The following is a 22,375-nucleotide window of genomic DNA, read 5'->3' as shown; positions in this document are numbered from 1 at the left end:
AATGTTGTAAAAATACATGTGCTAGGTTTTCTAAAATTGACTCCTTCTGCCTTAGGCCACGAATTTATCAATCACCCCTCCTATGTTTCAATATCTTGATGTATGTTTTGAAGCAGGTATGTCAGGAACTCTAAGATAGGCAGATGGATGAAATAAAAACTGTAGGGCTGTGTGGGAAGGAAAGGTTGGATTGATCTTTGAGTAGGTTAACGGGTTGGCACATTGTGGTGGGAGACGTAACAGCACTCCCTCGCTCACCACCATCCAGAAACCTAAACAACCCCTCTAAACGAGGCAAAGACTGACCTGCATTGCGACACTGGTGAAACCAATCACAGAGTCAGTGGCTGCTTGGCAAAGCACCTATACTCTTATCTGCAATGGTTATTGAACATTGAAGTTTCCAGTCTCAGGGAACCCATATCCCCTGGTTTTCTCCTCCCACTACTTACCTTTCCCAAGCTCTCCCCCGGTTCTGTCTCTCTCCTACTGACCCATATTCACCCATCCTCTCATATTGCTAGGCCTAGCAAATCTTTCCTCTTCTTTCTCAGTACAGGATTAATTTACACCTACTGCCTCTAGTGCTTAGCCTGCTGTGTTCTGCCAGCATTCTGTTTTCATTCATGTTGATATAGGATTAGGGTAATTTCCATTCTTAATGGACTTTAGGTTGGGTTTTTACCAACAAACTGACCTATTAAAGAGCCACTTTTATTGATTTTAAACTTGAGATTCTGAAGATGCTGGAAATCCAGAGCAATACAACGAAATGCTGGAGTAACTCAGCAGGTCTGGAAGCATTTATGGAAAGGAATAAACAGATGACGTTTCAAGCTGAGACCCTTCATCAGGTCCAGACCTGCCCAGTTCCTCCTGCATTTTGTTTCATTTATTTCCCAGGTGAAATTCTTCATAGCATTTTCTTTGTTGAGCCATCAGCATCAGAACAAATAGCTTTAAAAGCTTAGGTAGCTTTAAAGGGACATCCATTTAGAATGGAGATGAAGAGGAATTTCTTTAGTCACAAGGTGGTGAATCTGTGGAGTTTGTTACCAGGGGTGGCTGTGGAGGCCAAGTCACTGGGTGCAGTTAAGGTAGGGTTTGAGAAGTTCCTGATTTGTCAGGATATGAAAGGTTATGGGGAAAAGGCAGGAGAATAGGGTTGACAGGGAAATGGATCAGCCATGATGAAATGGCAGAGTAGACTCGATGGGCCAAATGGCCTAATTCTGCTCGTAAGACTTATTGTCTTTAAAGCTGGAAAGGACAGTGATACAGCATTAGTCCTTCAAATACACATTCCTATTTTAGTGATGATAAAAGAAAGATCTTTAACATTGAATATAATATCAGTGGAATGGATTTTAAAGATATTATTTCTGACTATAATTAACTTAATTTGTTCATATTAAATGGCACCAGCATATAGATAATGGTAAAGGCCTCCAAGAGATTAAAAGAAGTGCTCAATTATGGAAAAAACATCCCGCAGTTTATTTCTAAGGTTTCAAAAAAGAGATGCGCAGTAATTCTTTCACTAAGGCAAGCCTCCATCTGGAAGGGTCAGCCCTTCCTGTGGATAAACACTACAGTCGCTTCTGGTGTAGCTGTTATCTTCTTCAACAAAGGGAGACATTTGGCACAGCCTAAAGGAAGGGCATGATCCCTGGCTAAGCTTAAGACATTTATCTGACAACATCAGCTGACACTCTACAAACAGATTCACTAGTTGTGACCCTGCAGCATTTGTGATTAATCAAAAATAGTATCTTGGATCTGGAGGATGAAATACAGCAGGCAGACAAAAAGGGTTACATTCTGGAACTTGCTCATTGACTGGCAAGGTGTATTGAACTAACACACATTGCAAATAGAATAAAACGATCAATATGTTTTCACTTGTCAGTGGGAAAATGCAAACTTTAACCCCAAAGCAACTCACATTGATTAGGTAACATTTTAGTGTTATCTTCTGTTTATAAGCATAACATCAGTAGAGGGGTGCTGTTTCACTATAAGAACTGTGATAAAAGTGAAAGAGTGAAGCCTTGGTGCTGAGAAAATGTATTTGTATAATTCTGCAAAGGAGATCTCTCCAATTTCTATGTCTGAATTGCTCCCTGACCTAAATACTCCAAATCACAATCAAAATCAGATTTAATATCACTGACACATGCTGTGAAATTTGTTGTTTTGCTGCAGCAATACATAAAATATACTATATTATAAATTACAATAAGAAATCTGCACTCAGTGACCACTTTATTAGGTAGGTGAGTGGAACCCATCGTAGACTTCTGCTGCGGTAGCCCATCCACTTCAAGGTTCAACATTCTGTGCGTTCAGAGATGCTTTTCTGCACACCACTGTGGTAACACATGATTATATGAGATACTGTTGCCCTCCTGTCAGCTTCAATCAGTCTGCCTATTCTCCTCTGACCTCTCTCATTTACAAGTCATTTTCATACTATTCTCTGTAAACTCTAGAATCGATTCTGTTGTGTTGTGTGTTAAAATCCCAGCAGTTTCTGAGATACTCAAACTACCCCCTATGGCACCATCATTCCATGGTCAAAATCATTAAGATTGCATTTCTTCCTCACACTGATGTCTGGTCTGAACAACAACTGAACCTCTTACCCTTTTATGCATTGACTGCTACCACACGATTGGCTGATTATATGTCTGTATTAACGAGCAGGTGCACAGATGTACCTAATAAAGTGGCCACAGAGTGTATGTCACAAAATTTACTGTTCTGCAGCAGAAGTACAATACAGTACAATACGTAAAAGACACCATAAATTACAACAGGAAACATATATAAAAATAAAATTAGGTAAGTCCTGTAAAAAGAGAGTAATATTGATGTGCTTCAAAATACCTTTGTTTTAAAGTGGCATGTATATAACAATTATATAAACATAGTGAGTCTTACTTCAGGAAATTATAGACCAGTGAGTCTTACTTCAGTGGTTGGTAAGTTGATGGAGATGATCCTGAGAGGCTGGATTTATGAACATTTGGAGAGGCATAATATGATTAGGAACAGTCAGCATGGCTTTGTCAAGGGCCTTACGAGCCTGATTGAATTTTTTGAGGATGTGACTAAACACATTGATGAAGGAAGAGCAGTAGATGTAGTGTATATGGATTTCAGCAAGGCATTTGATAAGGTACCCTATGCAAGGCTTATTGAGAAAGTACGGAGGCATTTGATCCAAGGGGACCTTGCTTTATGGATCCAGAACTGGCTTGCCCACAGAAGGGAAAGACTGGTTGTAGACGGGTCATATTCTGCATGGAGGTCGGTCACCAGTGGTGTGCCTCAGAGATCTGTTCTGGGAATCCTTACTCTTCGTGATTTTTATAAATGACCTGGATGACGAAGTGGGTTGGTAAGTTTGCTGATGACATAAAGGTTGGAGGTGTTGTGGATAGTGTGGAGGGCTGTCAGAGGTTACAGCAGGACATTGATAGGATGCAAAACTGGGCTGAGAAGTGGCAGATGGGATTCAACCTAGGTAAGTGTGAAGTGGTTCATTTTGGTACGTCAAACATGATGGCAGAACATTGTATTAATGTTAAGACTCTTGGCAGTGTGGAGGATCAGAGGGATCTTTGGGTCCGAGTCCATAGGACACTCAAAGCAGCTGCGCAGGTTGACTCTGTGGTTAAGAAGGCATATGGTGTATTGGCCTTCATTAACCATGGAACTGAATTTCGGAGCTGAGAGGTAATGTTGCAGCTATATAGGACCCTGGTCAGACCCCACTTGGAGTACTGTGCTTAGTTCTGGTCGCCTTACTACAGGAAGGATGTGGGAGCCATAAAAAGGGTGCAGAGGAGATTTACAAGGATGTTGTCTGGATTGGGGAGCATGCCTTATGAGAATAGGCTGAATGAACTCGGCCTTTTCTCCTTGGAGCGACGGAGGATGAGAGGTGACCTGATAGAGGTGTATAAGATGATGAGAGGCATTGACGTGTGGATAGTCAGAGGCTTTTTCCCAGGGCTGAAATGGCTGCCACAGGAGGACACAGGTTTAAGGTGCTGAGGAGTAGGTACAGAGGAGATGTCAGGGGTAAGTGTTTTACTCAGAGAGTGGTAAGTGTGTGGAATGGGCTGCCAGCAACGGTGGTGGAGGTGGATACGATAGGGTCTTTTAAGAGACTTTTGGATAGGTACATGGAGCTTAGAAAAATAGAGGGCTATGGGTAAGCCTAGTAATTTCTAAGGTAAGGACATGTTCGACACAACTCTGTGGGCCGAAGAGCCTGTATTGTGCTGTAGGTTTTCTATGTTTCTAATTCAATGAAATGTGATTATAATGAGGGTGTGCATAATCAAGGACTTTGAAAAGCTAATGCAGGTGAGTTAACATGAGTAGATATCCAAACGCAAACTGAGAACCAGTGTAATGCAGGTGAGTTAACATGAGTAGATTTAAAGGCATCTGTTAGTCTCGCGAGACCATGGATCTGCGCCTGGAAAGTCTTCACTCTCCAGGGCGCAGGCCTGGGCAAGGTTGAATGGAAGACCAGCAGTTGCCTATGCTGCAAGTCTCCCTTCTCCACGACACCAATGTTGTCCAAGGGAAGGGCATTAGGACCCATACAGCTTGGCACCAGTGTCGTCGCAGAACAATGTGTGATTAAGTGCCTTGCTCAAGGACACAACACGTTGCCTCGGCTGGGGCTCGAACTCACAACCTTCAGGTCGCTGTCCAATGCCTTAACCACTTGGCCACGTGCCCACACGCCAGGAGTAGATATCCAAACGCAAACTGAGAACCAGTGTAATCAGTGTAATACAGGTGAGTTAACAAGAGTAGATATCCAAATGCAAACTGAGAACCAGTGTAATTTTCCCTACATTTCAGAATATATTTAAAAATTTGGAACTATCTTTTTTTTCTGGTATGTCTCAAAGGTATATAAAATCAGTGCAACTTAGTCATGAGCACAGTGTTAAGTAACAGAGGTCAGAAAGTTCATGGCCGGTCTCTCGATGTGCTACCACGTTATGAATTGAATTGAATTTAATTGATTTTATTTCTTACATCCTTCACATACATGAGAGTGAAAATCTTTACGTTCTGTCTCCATCTAAATGTGCAATGTGCAATCATAGTAATTTATAATAAATAGAACAGTCAACGTAATATAGACCATACTCAAATCAGCATGAGTTCATCAGTCTGATGGCCTGGTGGAAGAAGCTGTTCTGGAGCCTGTTGGTCCTGGCTTTTTTGCTGCAGTACCATTTCCCGGATAGTAGCAGCTGGAATAGATTGTGGCTGGGATGACTCGGGTCCCCAGTGGTCCCCAGTGATTTATAGGAGGATAACAAAAGGAATACACTAAAATTTCAACTCATGATACTTTTTTGTAATGTAACTGTAAACCTAATTTCTTTTTAAAGATAAAGACTAAGGATGAACTTTATTTGCCATATGTGCTATACATCAAAACTTACAGTAAAAATTTGTCATTTGCGTCAACAACCAAAGTAATCGGAAAATGTACTGGAAGCAGCCTGCAAGTACTACCATGCTTCTGGTATCCCCACAACTCATTAACCCAAACCATATATCTTTGGAATGTAGAAGGAAACCCACGCAGGTACAGAAAGAATGCACAAATTTCTTCCAGACAGCAGTGGGAATTGAACCCCTGATTGCTGATCGCCGACACTGTAAAGCATTATGCTATCATGCTGCCCTTCTTTAACGTAAATAAAGATTTAGATCTTGATGCAACCAAGAAATTATATTCTGCCACTTTACACAGTGAATAATTCAATAAAAGAATCACCTTGAGAAATATCGCAATAAATCTGGAAGTCACGTCTCATTTTCTGCTTACTATGGAGTGTAATCACATTAGCTTGTGGCTTTTGTTTTCTACTATCATCAGTGACATAAGAATGGTCATTTGAGCTTGCTTTGTCATTTACTAAATTAATATTTCATCTGATCTCCTTTCCTGTCTGACTTCAAAACCCTCAAATCCCCCGTAATCTAAAAATTTACCATGCAGCGATTTCAGAAACCTGACTAAGAGATAAGAAAGGACAGGCAATTTAGCTGCACTCTGGAACGAATTTAGTTTTGGTAGTGATGGCATTCCGCCTCCCATACATAGTGGAGATATGCGTTACAAGGAGCTGTAAAAGACACCTTGACAATTTCTGATGAAAGATCTCCGCCTGAAACTTCAGCTGTTCATTCCTCTCCCTAGATGCTGCCTAACCTGCTGAATTTCTCCAGCACTTTGCATGTATTACCTTGGGAATTTCTGCAAGGCAAATATCATGAAATGCAACTGATAGAGGCGGGGGGGGGGGAGTGGTGGGGGTAGACATTTAGGCTGGTAGAGAGATCTTTTAAATTTAAATAAGTTTACCTGAACTTTGAGAAATAATTACTCAGCTAAAACCGCCCACTTGCGTCTTTGATCTTATTCCCACAGGCTTTTTAAAAGAAATCTCTGATGCGCTAATCGACAGTGTATTCGACATAGTTAATCGCTTACTAGTTTCTGGCATTTTTCCAGATTCCTTAGAAACTGCAGGAGTTAAACTCCTGCTGAAAAAAACAATCTAGACTGCTCTCTTTTGGACAATTTTAGATCTATTTCCAACCTACCCTTTCTAAGTAAAATTTTAGAAAAAGTAGTTTTTTGTAAAAAAGTAATTAAATGATTACTTGAATAAAAATTCTATTCTTGACAAGTATTAATCAGGTTTTAGATTAAATCATAGTACAGAAATGGCATTGCTTTCAGTAGATAATGACTTACGGCTTAATGCCGATGCAGGTAACATAATCAGTTCTCGTTCTCTTACATTTGAGCGCAGCATTTGATACCAGAGATCACAGCATTCCCATAAACTGCCAAAGTCAATGGGTAGGTCTTTCTGATACCGTCTTAAGCTGGTTTCAAACATATAATAGGAAGAAAATTCTTTGTTAGAGGTGGTGATGGTGCATCCAAAATCCATGATAATTGTGATTAGTGTGCTGCAAGGATCAATTCTTGGCCCGTTATTCTCACTCTACATGCTCCCATTATGACAGATTACTTCAAAACACACGACCTTTACCACAGCTATGCAGGCGACACACAACTGTATTGAAAGTGTGAATCTTAGACATAAAATTGACCATCTGGCTTTACAAATCAAACAAGGAGTAAAGATTTGACAAAGATAAAGGGCCCAAAATTGTTGACAATACTCCAAGTGCAGCCAGACTAGTTTCATATAAAGCCTCAGAATTATCTCCTTACTTTTATTTTCTATTCCCCTTGAAACAAAAACCAACACTGCTTTTGCCTTCTTTACTGCAGACTCAACCTGTGAATTAATCTTCTGGGAGTCTTGCATGAAGACACCTAAGTCCCTCTGCACCTCTGATATTTGAATTTTCTCTGCGTTAAGATAATATAGAACACATAACATAGAAATCTACAGCACATTACAGCCCCTTTGGCCCACAATGTTGGACCGGCCATGTAACCTACTTTAGAAACTGCCAAGAATTTCCCTAGTGCATAGTCCTCTACTTTTCTAAGCTCCATGTATCTATCTAAGAGTTTCTTCAAAGACCCTATTGTATCCACCTCCACCACCATTGCTGGCAGTGCATTCCAAGCACCTACCACTCTCTGTGTGAAGAACGTACATCTGACATCCTCCTGTACTTACTTCCAAGCACCTTAAAACTATGCCCCCTCATGATTGCCATTTCAGCCCTGGGAAAATGCCTCTGCCTATCCACATGATTAATGTCTCTTATCACCTTATACACCTCTGTCATGTCACTTCCCATCCTCTGTCACTCCAAGGAGAAAAGACCAACTTCACTCAACCTATTCTCATAAGGCACGATCTCCAATCCAGGCAACATCCTTGTAAACCTCTTCTGTACTCTCTCTATTGTATCCACATCTTTCCTGTAGTGAGGTGACCAGAATTGAACACAGTTCTCCAAGTGGGATCTAACTAAGGTCTTGAAACCAATCCCATGGTTGATGAAGGCCAACACACCGTATGCCTTCTTAACAACATTGCAGCAGCTTTGGGTGTCCTCTGGACACAGACCCCAAGATCTCTCTGATTCTCCACACTGTCAAGAGTCTTACTATTAATATTCTATTCTGTCTTCAAAGTTGATTTACCAAAATGATTCTGTCTATCCAAATGCTCGTACATTCTGCCTCTCAGGATCTTCTCCAACAACTTGCCCACCACTGAAGAAGACTCACTGGTCGATAATTTCCTGGGCCATCTCTACTCCTTTTCGTGAACAAGGGAACAACATTTGCAACACTCCAATCCTTTGATACTTCTCCCGTCCCTATTGATGATGCAAAGATCACTGCCAGAAGCTCAGCAGTCTCCTCCCTTGCCTGGGGTGTTTCTCGACCAGACCCAGTGACTTTTGTAACAATGCTTTTCATAAGCTCCAGCACATCCTCTTTCTTAATGTATATGCTCAAGCGTTTCAGTCCACTGTAAGTCATGCCCACAATTGTTTTATCCACCTTGTTTATGATACTCTTTGCATTAAAATAGACACATCTCAAACCATCTGACTGAGTGCATCTTTGTTCTATCATCTGCCAATCCTTCCTCACAAGCTCCCTACATGCTGTCTCTACTTATGCGCCAACTTCCCCATCCTCTGCCTCTTCATTTTGGTTCCCACCCACCTGCAAATCAAGTTTAAACCCTCCCCAATAGCATTAACAAACCTTCATCCCAGGATATTGGTTCCCCTCCAATTCAGGTGCAACCTGTCCCACTTGTACAAGTCACAACTTCCCCAGAAAAGATTCCAATGATCCAAGAACTTAAAACCTTGCCCCCTGCCACCTCCTCAGCCACTCATTCATCTGTGCTATCTTCCTGTTCTGATCTTCCCCAGCTCGTGGCACCGGGAGTAATCCGGAGACTACCACCTTGGAGGATCTGCCTTTCAGCCTCATTCTGAACTCCCTAAGCTTACTGCATTGGACCTCTACCCCTCTCCTGCCTTGTCATTGCTACCAACATGTACCACGACCTCTGGCTGCTCATCCTCCCCTTCAACAATATTCTGCAACTGCTCAGAGACATCCTGGACCCTAGCACCCGGGATGCAATAGACTATCATGGCATCTCTTTTGCTGCCACAGAATCTCCTATCTGTCCCCTGAACTATCGAGTCCCCCATGACTATTGCTCTGCCTGACTTCACCCTGAGGCTCAGAGCCGACCACGGTACTATTGGTCCAGCTGCTGCTTCCTTGCCCAGTAGATCATTCCCTTCAGCAGTACCCAAAGGGAATAGCTACAGGGGGGCCCTGCATTGACTTCTTTCTCCCTTTTCCTCTCTCGGTCTTCACCCATCTCCTCCCTGAATCCTGCACTCTGGGTGTAAACACCTGCTCAAAAGTCTTGTCTATCAACTGCTCTGCCTTCCCAATGATCCTTAGTTCAACCAACTCCAGCTCCAGCTCCTTAATGCGGTCTTTCAGGAGCTGAAGTTGATGCACTTCCCGCAGGACGAAGGGTCTCGGCCCGAAACGTCGAATGTACTTCTTCCTATAGATGCTGCCTGGCCTGCTGCGTTCACCAGCGTTTTTTGTGTGTGTTGCTTGAATTTCCAGCATCTGCAGATTTCCTCATGTTTACCTCATTCTTAATAATGGACTCCAACACTTTCCCAACCAGAGGTTAGGCTAACTGGCTTATAATTTCCTTTCTTTTGCCCTCCTCCCTTCTTAAAGAGTGGAGTGAAATTTGAAATTTATAGTCTTCCAGGACCATCCCAGAATCAAGTGATTCTTGAAAGATCATGACCAATGCAACCATATGTCTTCAGCAATCTCTCTCAGGACTCTGGGATGTCATCCATCTGGCCCAGGTGACATTACCATCTTAAGATCTTTCAGTTTGCCTCACAATTTTTCCTTTGTAACATCAATGGCACTCACTCCTGCTCCCTGACCCTCATGGACTTCTGGCATGCTGCTAGTGTCTTCCACAACAACCCATGCAGCTTATGACAAGGTCTGCACACCATCGCAGACTGCAAAGCTAAGCGTAGTGGTATTGCCAACATCACTCCCTCTCTCCCAGATGAGTTAAATCTTTCTTACACTCGGTTCAATATCACGAACACTGAGCCTCCAAGGAGAGCTGCTGAAGTGACCTGCACCTTAGTCATCTCAGAGGCTGAAGTACATAGGGGTTTCCAACGAGTGGACAGTCGCAAGGCTGCAGGACCAGAAGTCATCCCAGGGCAAGTACTCAGGGTGTGCTCAGCACAACTGGCAGGTGTGCTTATAGACATTTTTAATCTTTCCCCTCTCCCAGCATAGAATGCCCTCTTTCTTCAAAACATCCACCATTGTCCCTGTATCTAAAAAGACCAAGGTAACATGTCTGAATGACTGGCATCCTGTCACACTCACCTCAATAATAAGCAAATGCTTTGAAAGGCTGGTCAAGGATTACATCTGCAGCATGCTAACACCCACACTGCACCCCTACAATTCACTTACCGACACAACCGATCAACAGATGACGCAACCACCATAGCCCTACACACCGTCCTTGCACATCTGGAGGAGAAGAATGTTTATGTGAGAATGCTGTTCTTGGACTACAGTTCAGCATTCAACACCATAGTTCCATCCAGACTCGAAAAGCTCAGAGACCTCGGCCTTCAACCTGCCTTATGCAGCTGGATCCTGGACTTCCTGTCAGATCGCCAGCAGGTGGTAAGAGTGGGCTCCCTCACCTCTGCCCCTCTGCCCTTCAACACAGGTGTCCCTCAGAGCTGTGTCCTAAGCTCCCTCCGTTACTCCCTGTATACCCATCACTGTGTTGCCACCAACATCTCCAATCTGCTAACTAAATTTGCTGATGATACTACATTGATTGGCCTTAGGTCAAATAATAATGAGGCAACCTAAAAAGAAGAAGCAATCACTCTGACACAGTGGTGTCAAGAAAACAACCTCTCCCTCAATGTCACAAAAACAAAGGAGCTGGTTGTGGACTACAGGAGGAATGGAGACAGGCTAACCCCTATTGACATCAATGGATCTGGGGTCAAGAAGGTAAACAGCTTTAAGTTCTTTGGCATACACATCACCGAGGATCCTATATGGTCTGTGCATACTGACTGTGTGGTGAAAAAAAGCACAATAGTGCCTCTTTCACCTCAGACCGTTGAAGTAGTTTGGTATGGGTCCCCAAATCCTAAGAACTTTCTACAGGGGCACAATTGAGAGCATCCTGACTGGCTGCATCATTGCTTGGCATGGGGATGGTACTTCGCTCAATCACAGGATCTGCAGAGAGTGGTGCGTACAGCCCAGCGCATCTGTAGATGTGAACCTTACTATTCAGGACATTGACAGAGACATGTGTGTAAATCGGGCCCAAAGGATCATTGGGGACCCAAGTCACCCCAGCCACAAACTGTTCCAGCTGTTACCACCCGGAAAACGTTACTGCAGAATAAAAGCCAGGCAGGACCAACATGCCCTGGGACAGCTTCTTCCACCAGGCCATCTGACCGATTAATTCACACTGATACAATCGTATTTCTATGCTATATTGACTGTTCTGTTGTATATACTATTTATTACAAATTACTATAAATTGTACTTTGCACATTTAGACGGAGACGTAACGTAAAGATTTTTACTCCTTATGTATGTGAAGGATGTAAATAATAAAATCAATTCAATTCACAGTGAAGTCTGATTGAAAGTACTCATAAATTCACCTGCCATTTCTTTGTTCCCCATTACTACCTAACCAGCATCATTTTCAGTGGTCCCATATCAACTCAACCCACTTTTACTCTTTATATAACTGAAAAATCTTTCAGTATCTTGTGTTATATCATTGGCTGGTTTATCCTAATATTTCAGTTTTTCCCTTCTTATAGCTTTTTTTATTTGCCTTTTGTTGGATTTTAAAATCTTCCTAATCATCAAACTTCCCACTCACTTTTGCTACCTTTTATGGCCTTTCCTTAGTTCTTACATAGTCCTCAACTTCACTTGTCAGTTGCGGTTGCCTACCACTGCCATTTGAAGACTTCTTCTGTGGGACATATTTATCCAGCGCCATGTGAACTACCTCCAGAAACTTCAGCTATCTCTGCTCTGGCTTCATCCCTGCCAGTATCTTCCTCCAATCCACCTGGGCAAGCTCCTCTATCATGCCTCTGTAATTCCCTTTGTTCCACTGCAATAATGATACATGTGACTTATGTTTCTCCCTCTCAAATTGTAGTATGAGTTCAAACATATTATGATCACTGCCTCCTCAAGGTTCCTTTACGTTTAGGTCCCTAATAAGATCTGGTTATAACACAACACCCAATCTAAGATAGCCTTTCTCCTAGTAGGGTCAAGCATAGGTTTCCCTTCATTGTCAAACACTGGTTGTGCAGAGAATGAATGCTTAGGGTAATTGATAGGATAATACCATATTTCTGCTTTGTACCTTGTTAGGAACAAAGAGAACTCATAACTGCTCTATAAATGTACTGTGACAACATAGCTGACAACATGTCATGAGGACATCTGGCCTGTAGTTGTATTAATGAATTTCTTCATGTCAGAATGTGACAAATCAGTGACAAATATTTCATTAACTTAAGAAAAATTTCACCCTTTTCAATAATCAAAATGACAGATAAGTCATTCAAACAGAGAGTTTGCATTTATATAGAGACTTACCAGATATTTCAAAACCATATCAAAGCACTTCATGGAAGGTGAATTATAGTGGTGCAGTCATTATTGTTATACTTGGAAACACAACAGCCAGTTAACATACACAATCTCAGAAACTATCTCCTCTATTTCAATAGTACTATGAATTCTTTAACATCTCTTTGAATGACCAGGATGGGTGAATGTGTTCTTCATTTATTGCCTCTTTCAGATGATAGTACTTCCAACAAACTCAATCTGGAACTTGACTGGCAGCCTACATTATATATTCACTTAAAATGAAATAAATTTGCAGACGGTTGAAAAATCACAAATAAAATGTAAAGTCCTGGGAATATTTATGTCAAAGACCTGAAACATTGACTTTGTTTTTCTTATTATATACTTGTATACTGCATTTGAATATTATTTTCATTTCACATAGAGCATAGTGGAATTTTTAAATTCAGAATTAAGACTTTTGATAAATGAACGCGGGTGATAATAGTTGAATAAACAAAGTGATAACTGAAGCAACACTTCAGCCTTTTTTTAGGAGCACTGAACTCAAAGTTAAAAGTTCAAAGTAAACTTATTATCAAATTACATATATGTCACCACATCCAACCCTGAGATTCATTGTCTTGCAGGCATTTACAGTAAATACAAGAAACACAATACAATCAATGAAAGACCTCACACAACAGGATGGACAAACAACCAATGTGCAAAAAACAACAAACTGTGCAAATATAAAAAGAAAAACAGAAATACTAACAAATAAATAAGCAATAAATATGGAGAACATGAGATGAAGAGTCCTTGAAAGCATGTCCACAGATGGTAGGAACAATTCAGTGATGGGGCAAGTGAAGTTGAGCGAAGTTATCTGCTTGGGTTCAATAGCCTGATGGTTGAGGGGTAATAACTGTTCCTGAACTTGGTGGTGTGGATCCTAAGGCTCCAATGCCTCTTGCCTGATGGCGGAAGAGAGAAGGAAGCATGACCTGAGTAGTATGGGTCCCTGATGATGGATGCTATTTTCCTGCGACAACATCAAGAACATGAGGTCGAGTCCTTGAAAATACGAAAAGTTTAGTGAAGCTATCCCCTCTGGTTTAAGAGCCTGATGGTTGAGGGGTGTAATGTATAGACCTATTTCTTTTCGAGCAATGACCTCTCCCCATACCTATGTAGTGATCTGCTGCCTGTACATGTGCTGATGCCTCCTCATGCGCATTACTCTCTCTCCCTCTCTCTCGCTGCAACGTGAATACTCCAGTTAAAGCCATCCCATCCTCATTGTCAAAGGCCAGAATTGAACCGGATGAAACAGCAACACCAAGATTCCATACAGCTCACCCAGTGCCTTTCGCACAACATTCTAAAGTGGATGCTGAACTGCAGAGCTTAGAGGCGTCTGGAATTCTCTCCAAAGTTGAGTACAACAATTTGGCCATACTCATTGTCCTGATGATCAAGAACAGGACGGCCGGAGCTGTTCGCATATGTAGGGATTTCAAAGTGAGCATGAATCCTGCGCTGCGTACTATGCAGTATCTCCCGGCACAAATAGAAGACATTTTTGCATCTTTGGCAGGCGGGGAGAGGATTTCAATGATTGACTTGTCACAAGCCCATCTGCAAATGAAGATTGAGGAGTCATGCAGGAACCTCCTCACAATCATTACTCACAAGGGACCGTTTCAGTATAATTGTCTTGTCTTTGGCGTCACATCAGCTTCAGCAATTTGGTAAAGAGCAATGGACCAAGTACTCGAAGATATCCCAGAAGTACAATATTAATTTGATGACATCATTGAGACTGGCAAGAATGATGACGAGCACCTCCACAGCCTTGGTAAAGTGCTGACCAGGCTGAGTGAGTATGGTCTGTGTGGAAAGAGAGAGAAATATGAGTTTTTCAAGAGTGAAATCGCATATTGTGGACATGTCATTGACAAGAGAAGACTGAAGCAGTGCTACAGGCACCCAAACTGGAAAATGTGTCACAACTCAGGTCATACTTGGGCCTTGTAAACTCCTACCACTGGTTTCTCCCAAACATTGCTACAGTGCTGCACCATTGATCATACTGTTACAGACAGGAGTAAAGTGGGAATGGTTAGAAAGATGTGAAAAAGCATTCAAGGAAACAAAGAGACTCATAACATCTGATGAACTGCTCACCCATTATGACCCATCACTGCCCATCAGACTGGCATGTGATGCATCCCCTTATGGAATTGGAGCTGCTTTGTCACACATTATGAAAGATGGATTTCAATGCCCAACTGCTTTTGCTTCAAGATCACTGATAAGCTCAGAATGCAACTATGCAAAGGTTGGCTGAGAGATGTTTAATCTAGTATGGGGAATAAAGAAGTTCCACCACTACCTCTACGGACAAAAGCTTACGCTAGTGACAGATCACCAGCTTCTCCTGTCCATTTTCAATTCCAGGAAGGAAGTGCCAGTGATGATTGCTATGTTGGGCACTATTCCTGGAAGCCCACTCTTATGACATAGAGTCCAAGGGTACCAAACAACACAGCAATGCCCATGGCTTGTCATGTCTTCCACTATTGTCAACTGAAGAAGAAAAGTCTTCATACTGTGGCCTAGCAGAAGTGTTCCACACCGGTGGGCCAGCTACAAAGGGAAACAAGGAATGACCCAACATTGTCAGAAGTTTATCAAATCAGAATCAGAATCCTGTTTATTATCACCAGCATGTGTCATGAAATTTGTTATCTTAGCAGCAGCAGTTCAACGCAATATATAATATAGAAGAAAAAAACCCAAAATATCATAATAAAAAAATAAGTAAATCAATTACAGTATACATATATTGAATAGATTAAAAATTGTGCAAAAAACAGAAATAATATATATTTAAAAAGTGAGGTAGCGTCCAAAGGTTCAATGTCCATTTAGGAATTGGATGGTAGAGGGGAAGAAGATGTTCCTGAATTGCTGAGTATGTGCCTTCAGGCTTCTGTATCTCCTACCTGATGGTAACAGCGAGAAAAGGGCATGCCCTGGGTGCTGGAGGTCCTCAATAATGCTGCTGCCTTTCTAAGATAATGCTCCTTGAAGATGTCCTGGGTACTTTGTAGGCTAGTATTCAAGATGGAGCTGACTAAAATTACAACCCTCTGCATCTTCTTTCGGTCCTGTGCAGTAGTCCCCCATACCAGACAGTGATATAGCCTGTCAGAATGCTCTCCATGGTACATCTATAACAGTCCTTGAGTGTATTTCTTGACATTCCAAATCTCTTCAAACTCCTAATGAAGTATAGTCGCTGTCTTGCTTTTTTTATAACTGCATCAGTATGTTGGGACCAGGTTATATCCTCAGAGATCTTGAAACCCAAGAACTTAAAACTGCTCACTTTCTCTACTTCTGAACCCTCTATGAGGATTGGTATGTGTTCCTTCATCTTACCCTTCTTGAAATTCACAATCAGCTCTTTAATCTTTCCGATGTTGAGTGCCAGGTTGTTGCTGTGGCACCACTCCACTAGTTGGCATATCTCACTCCTGTAAACCCTCTCATCACCATCTGAGAGTCTACCAACAATGGTTGTATCATCAGCAAATTTATAGATGGTATTTGAGCAGTGCCTAGCCACACAGTCATGGGTATATAGAGAGTAGAGCAGTAGGCTAAGCACACACTCCTGAGGTGCACCAGTGTTGATCATCAGCGGGTAGGGGATGTTATCACCATGCAAGGATGGCCAGCTCGTCGTAATCCTATGTTTTCAGAGTTCTCAGCAAGATGAGACCAACTGTCGATATGTCAAAGAATGCTGATGTGTGGATCTCCTGTTGTGGTTCCCTCTAAACTGCACAAAGAATCTGCAGAAAAGACATCTGGGTACAGTCAAGATGAAGAGTCTCACCCGACGCTATGTGTGGTGGCTGAGAAAAGATAAGCAGATTGAAGACTCGGCCAAAAGCTATTCAGGATACCAAAGAGTTCAAAATGTACCCCCCACAGGCACCATTAAAACCATAGGAGTCACCATCATCACCATGGCAAAGAGTACATATTGACTGTGCGGGGCCATTAATAGACACCATATTTCTGATTGCTGTGGATGCTCATTTGAAGTGGCAGGAGGTTATACCAATGAAGTCAACTGCCTCAGCCAAGACTGTCTCTGCTCTGAGGACTATCTTCGCTAGAAATGGCTTACCAGAACAAATTGCAACGAGAATGTTATTGTTGACAAGACACCTGCCAAACCTGATGCCACTGCACAGGTCCAGAGGCACTATACTGAAAGAAATCGAGCACCACCCAAAAGGCTGAATCTTTAGAACTGTGAAGTTAGCGATTATTGTGAAAGCACGTTTATTTGGAATATGGGTTTATGAAAGGGAAATTTAATATTTTGTACATATACAGTTTTATGCTGCATTAATCTAAAGGGGAGGGAAGTATAATGTATAGATCTATTTCTTTTAGAGCAATGACCACTTCCCCTTTAGCACTATGTACTGATCTGTTGTCTGCGCATACGCTGTTTGTCTATGCATGTGCATTGCTCTCTCTCTCTCACTGCAATGTGAATACACGATTTAAAGCCACCACCCATGTGTGTGCTTTTATTTAATTGACATGTAGTCGTGCACAAACACAACCAGGGGTAATAACTATTCCAAAACCTGGTGGTGTGAGTGCTGAGGCTCTTGTAGTTCCTGTAGCACATTGTGCACTGGCAATGTTGGAACTCAAGAGCGGAGGAAAGAAAGCTTCCAATAGAGTGACAGAGTTTATTCAGAATTCCAACAGAACATTGGTAGCTCGGCCAATGACACTGCCAAACGTAACATTCTCAAAAGTAGGACCTCACAACTAGCACTAATCGGGCATCTGCTTAAATAATACAAGTAACACAGAATGCCTGAACCTAACAGAATAAACTTAAACAGAAAACACCAGGAGACTTCGTTACAAGGAGCGAGTCACTTGAAAAGAAAAACACAAGGAACCCTCAATGATTAAAAACTCTTGTTAAGCAACAATTAACCAATTCAGGTGCTCTAAAACCTCAGAGTCCAATGCTCACCAGCTCCCCACACAAGGCCGAAGAGCTTATTACACCCTGCCTGGTGGCAGCAGCAACAGATGTGCTTCAGACCCAAGCTGATTCAGGAATGACACAGGAACTCCATGACCAACATTATTAATAATAAAACACACTTTCAACAATTTAACTTTGGTTGCTATCTAAGAGCTCAAACGATAGCATTAAACCGAGTCTCACTCTTTTAGTTTATATTTGATTACTGCCTTTCAAGTCACTTCAGATAATCATTACGTTTACCTTTGAAATGGTTGTAGTAAGTCTGTTTTATCTGCCACCTCACGGTTGGCACTGAATTTATCCTGAAAGACTGGCCAGTTTACAAGCTAGAAGTAAAGTATTTAGCTGTTTTCTACAATAACCCTGTTAATTATGAGATTAGTTTTATCACTCATTACTCTTCAACCACCAGGCCCCCAAACCAGTGGGGCGAACTGTAGTCACCTCAGCTATGGCCTCACTTTCAAAGACTCTACTACTCATGTTCTCAGCATTCAGTCATTCACTATTTATTATTTTTTGGATTTTCAGATTGTCTTCTTTTGCACATTGATTGCTTGTCAGTCTTTCTTTATGTGTACTTCTCATTGATTCTACCCTAATTCTTTTTCTTACTGAGAATGCCCGCAAGAAAATGAATCTCAAAGAAATGTATGCTGACATATACAGTAAGTATCTTGATGATAAATTTACTTTGAACCTTGAACGCATCTTGTACTAGATTTATCCTGAATGACTGGCCAGTTTATAAGTTAGTGGCCTCATCGTGATGAAGGATCTCGGCCTGAAATATCGACTGTTTATTCATGTCCATGGATGCTGCCTGACCTGCTGAGTTTCTCCAGCATTTTCTCTGTGTTACTCAGGATTTCCAGCATTTGTAGAATCGCTTGTGTTTCTCCTTATGCCTCAACATTCAGTATTAGCTAAACGGGAAGTATAACACCATGCTGCCACTGGTGTGTAAGTAACATACTGCCTGAGTTGAAAGAATGATTTGTGCACTCTCAGGCATTCAGCTGACAGTGAGAATGATTACTAAGTGTGCTGTCACAGATGTACAGTATAGAACATTCTATACTTGATTCTTGTGTCATCAACTGACCATTTGTTGTATGCTTCTGAAACCGTGACATAAGGATTAAAACATCAGCCTACCACATTTCGAATGATTTGATGAACGTGTTATCAAAGTGCAAATGACTGACATTGTGAGTGACCAACAACTGACAGCCTGACAGCTCAGGGTGACAAGCAGGTCATTCTCCACAGAAATGCTAAAATCCTTCAGCTTTCCCATTACGATTATATTGAGCTTCAGGAAACTAAATATTACTTCAAGCTTCATTGTCTTCCTTCTGGAGTATTTCATTCATTGTCTGTGGTTTTGATATGTAGAGAGGACCATACAAAGCACAAATCATTTAACTTTTGATTAACAGTAAAATTCCTTGCAAAAATAACACCTCATTGATGCTTTTTGTAAAGTTTGAATTAGTATTAGTTGGACAAACCCATACTAATACAACTTCTCCATTGATTGCAAACACGAGCTAAAATCTTAAGAAGTAATAAGTAAATGAGAAATAGCAATGCTGTACAACTACAGAAAATTTCTGATTTAATAAGGTTGATCATTATTAAAGAACCTCACGTGCCCTCTTCTCATTACTACCATCGGGGAGGAGGTACGGAGCCTAGAGACCCATACTCAATATCTTAGGAACAGCTCCTTCCCCTCCCCCATCAGATTTCTGAACTACCCATGAATCTATCAACACTATTGTATTCTTCCTCTTACACACTATTTATTTCATATAGAAAATTTTTACGGCTTGCACAACTGCTGCTTTAAAAGAACAATTTCACAGCATATTTCAATGATAATACAGTTGATTCTGATTGAGGGAAGGAGTGCGGATTGAGTGAAGAGAACTCAAAACTGTTCAAGATAATGTTAGAATTTATAAACAATGCCTAATGAAAGAGGTTAGTGGTGTCTGTGTTCAATTTAACTATATCAGATTCTCTGAGATCGCTGAACTTGGTTTCATGTACAGTGGATCCCAGTTAATTGGGGCACATCGGGATCAGTACATCTTGGCCCAATTAAATGCCGCCCCAATTAGCCAAAGTTTCATGGAAATAGTTAAAAAGGTAGAAAAATGCCAAACTACCATTTAACTGAGTACAAATTATGTATTTAAATGAAATACAGATCAAATTAGAACACTACCAAAACAACTACAGTACCATAAAACTGTTTCCGTTCCTAATAGTTATTGATGGAGCAATTCATTCAGTGTACGCTGGAGTGTTCTTTGGATTGACTGTAAATGACCAAAATCAATGCAGAACCCAGTGCAGGACTGCCTTCAAAGAATCCTTCCGATGATTGCATCCTCCAAATCTTCACTTTCACTGTATCATTCAAAACAAATGTCGATACCTTCAAATTCTTCATAGTTCCTGTCTTGGTGAAGTACTGATATTGATTCATTTCCTAGCATTTCCAAGCCCGAATTGCTTGAAACCACAGCGAGCAAAACAGTTCAGAATTGTCTTGTTTATTACTTACTAACAATCAGTGACAAAAATCACAGCTTTTTGAATACAGACATGCAAAATACAGACAGGAACAGGCTCCTTGGCCTATCTAGTGCCGGACCATTTAAACTGCCTACTCCCATCGATCTGCACCCAGACCATAGCCCTCCATAAGCGTACCATCTATGCACCTATCTAAAGTTCTCTTGAAGGTTGAAATCAAGCTTGTAAGCACCATTTGCGCTGGCAGCTTGTTCCATACTCTCAAGACCCTCTGAGTAAAGAAGCTTCCCCTCATGTTCCCCTTAAACCTTTCACCTTTCACCCTTAACCCATGATGTCTAGTTGTAGTCCCACCCAACCTCAGTGGAAAAAGCCTATTTGCATTTACCCTATTTATAGCCCTCATGATTTTGTATACCTCTATCAAATCTTCCTTCAACAGGAAATAATAAAGTAGTGGTGGATTTTGTGCTAGGGGAACGTAACTGCTTTTGAGTCTGGTGATCCTGGCGTGGATGCTACGTAGCCTCCTCCCTGATGGGAGTGGGACAACAATCCATGAGCAGGGTGGGTGGGATCCTTCATGCTGTTACTGGCCCTTTCCTGGCACCTTTCTATATTTATGTCCTTGATGGCAGATAGGCTGATGCCGGTGCTGTATGTGTTGGTTTTGATGACCCATTGGAGGGCCTTTCTGTCCACTGCAGTGCAAGTTCCAGACCAAGCATCGATGCCACTTGTCGGAATGCTCGCTACTGTGCATCTGTAGAATGACGTGAGTATAGACATGCAAAGTCCAGCTCTCTGCGGCCTCCTCAGAAAGTAGAGACTTTGTTGAGCTTTCCTGTTTGTATAGGATGAGTGCTGAGACCATGAGAGGTTGTGTGTGATGTCAGTCCCAAAAGTTTGAAACTGCTTGCAATTCCCACTGCGGTGCTGCTGATGTAGAGGGGTGTGTGTGCCATACTTAAGAGATGATTATTTAATGGCTGTCAGTGTTTGGAATTGGAATTGAAGTTTGCTTATAATTATCACATATACCGAGATATAATGAAAAGCTTTACCTGCATAGTGATCATGCAGTTCAAATTATTATACAGAGCAATTCTGACTTGTCTGTCCATACCCTCCTCTACTGCCTTGATGAGGTCAAACTCAGTTTGGAGGAGCAACATCTCATATTCTGTCTTAGTAGTCTCTAGCTTAATGGCATGAACTTCAATTTTGTCTAACATCCGGTAATTTATCGTCCATGCCTCCTTCTCTCTTTTTCCATTCTCCATTTTGATTATGCTCTCAGATCTTCTTTTTCCTACCCTGTCCATCCCCTCCTCCTTCTCTTTCTTCCATGGTCCTCTATCCTCTCCTATTAGATGCCTTCTTTCTCCAGCACTTTTGTGTGTTTTGCTCAAGAAGTCTAGCATCTGCAGAAGCATATTTGCAGTTAAGATGATGCCAGCAAGCAACGATTCCTCGGGCGACGTCTTCCAGATAGTCAATCATTTCCGTTTTTCTACGTCTTCTACCTATTCTTTCTATCTTAATTTTGACTTTGATACTGTTGGAGCCTGTGACTTACAGTCCATAATTTGATCGAGTGGGCTAGCACTCTGCTGTCTCCAAGAAAACTCCAGGAGAGAAATGCAGGCACGAGCTACCACAAGGAGGAGCTTGGAGAGGCTGTTGGTTTGAGTTGCTTCCCTCGGAGAGGCTGCTGGTTCGATTCACTTCCCCTGGAGAGGCTGCTGGTTCGATTCACTTCCCCCAGGGAGGCTGCTGGTTCATGTTGCTTCCCTCAGAGAGGCTGCTGGTTCGATTCACTTCCCCCAGAGAGGCTGCTGGTTCATGTTGCTTCCCTCAGAGAGGCTGCTGGTTCAATTCACTTTCCCCAGAGAGGATGCTGGTTCATGTTGCTTCCCTCAGAGAGGCTGCTGGTTCGACTCACTTCCCCTGGAGAGGCTGCTGGTTTGAGTTGCTTCCCCCGGAGAGGC

General features: G+C 41.9%; 1 protein-coding gene across 7 annotated transcripts in view; it reads right to left on the bottom strand.

The window, feature by feature from the left end:
• Window positions 1–22,375, bottom strand: part of arb2a (ARB2 cotranscriptional regulator A) — a 521,656-nt gene that overhangs the window by 80,769 nt on the left and 418,512 nt on the right. The window contains exon 11 of one of the 7 annotated variants that reach the window (XM_072281219.1): window positions 12,777–14,626. The exons of the other annotated variants lie outside the window; for them this stretch is intronic. Coding sequence (XP_072137320.1) covers window positions 14,550–14,626 — 77 coding nt within the window. The 3' untranslated portion in view covers window positions 12,777–14,549. Of the gene's footprint in view, window positions 1–12,776; window positions 14,627–22,375 lie in introns of those variants that run through there. 7 annotated transcript variants of the gene reach the window in all.

The sequence above is a fragment of the Mobula birostris genome, chromosome 17 (assembly GCF_030028105.1).
Source record: "Mobula birostris isolate sMobBir1 chromosome 17, sMobBir1.hap1, whole genome shotgun sequence".
Lineage (NCBI taxonomy): Eukaryota > Metazoa > Chordata > Chondrichthyes > Myliobatiformes > Myliobatidae > Mobula > Mobula birostris.
Note: the sequence above shows the minus strand (reverse complement) of the source record. Positions and strands in the feature narration are given on the sequence as shown.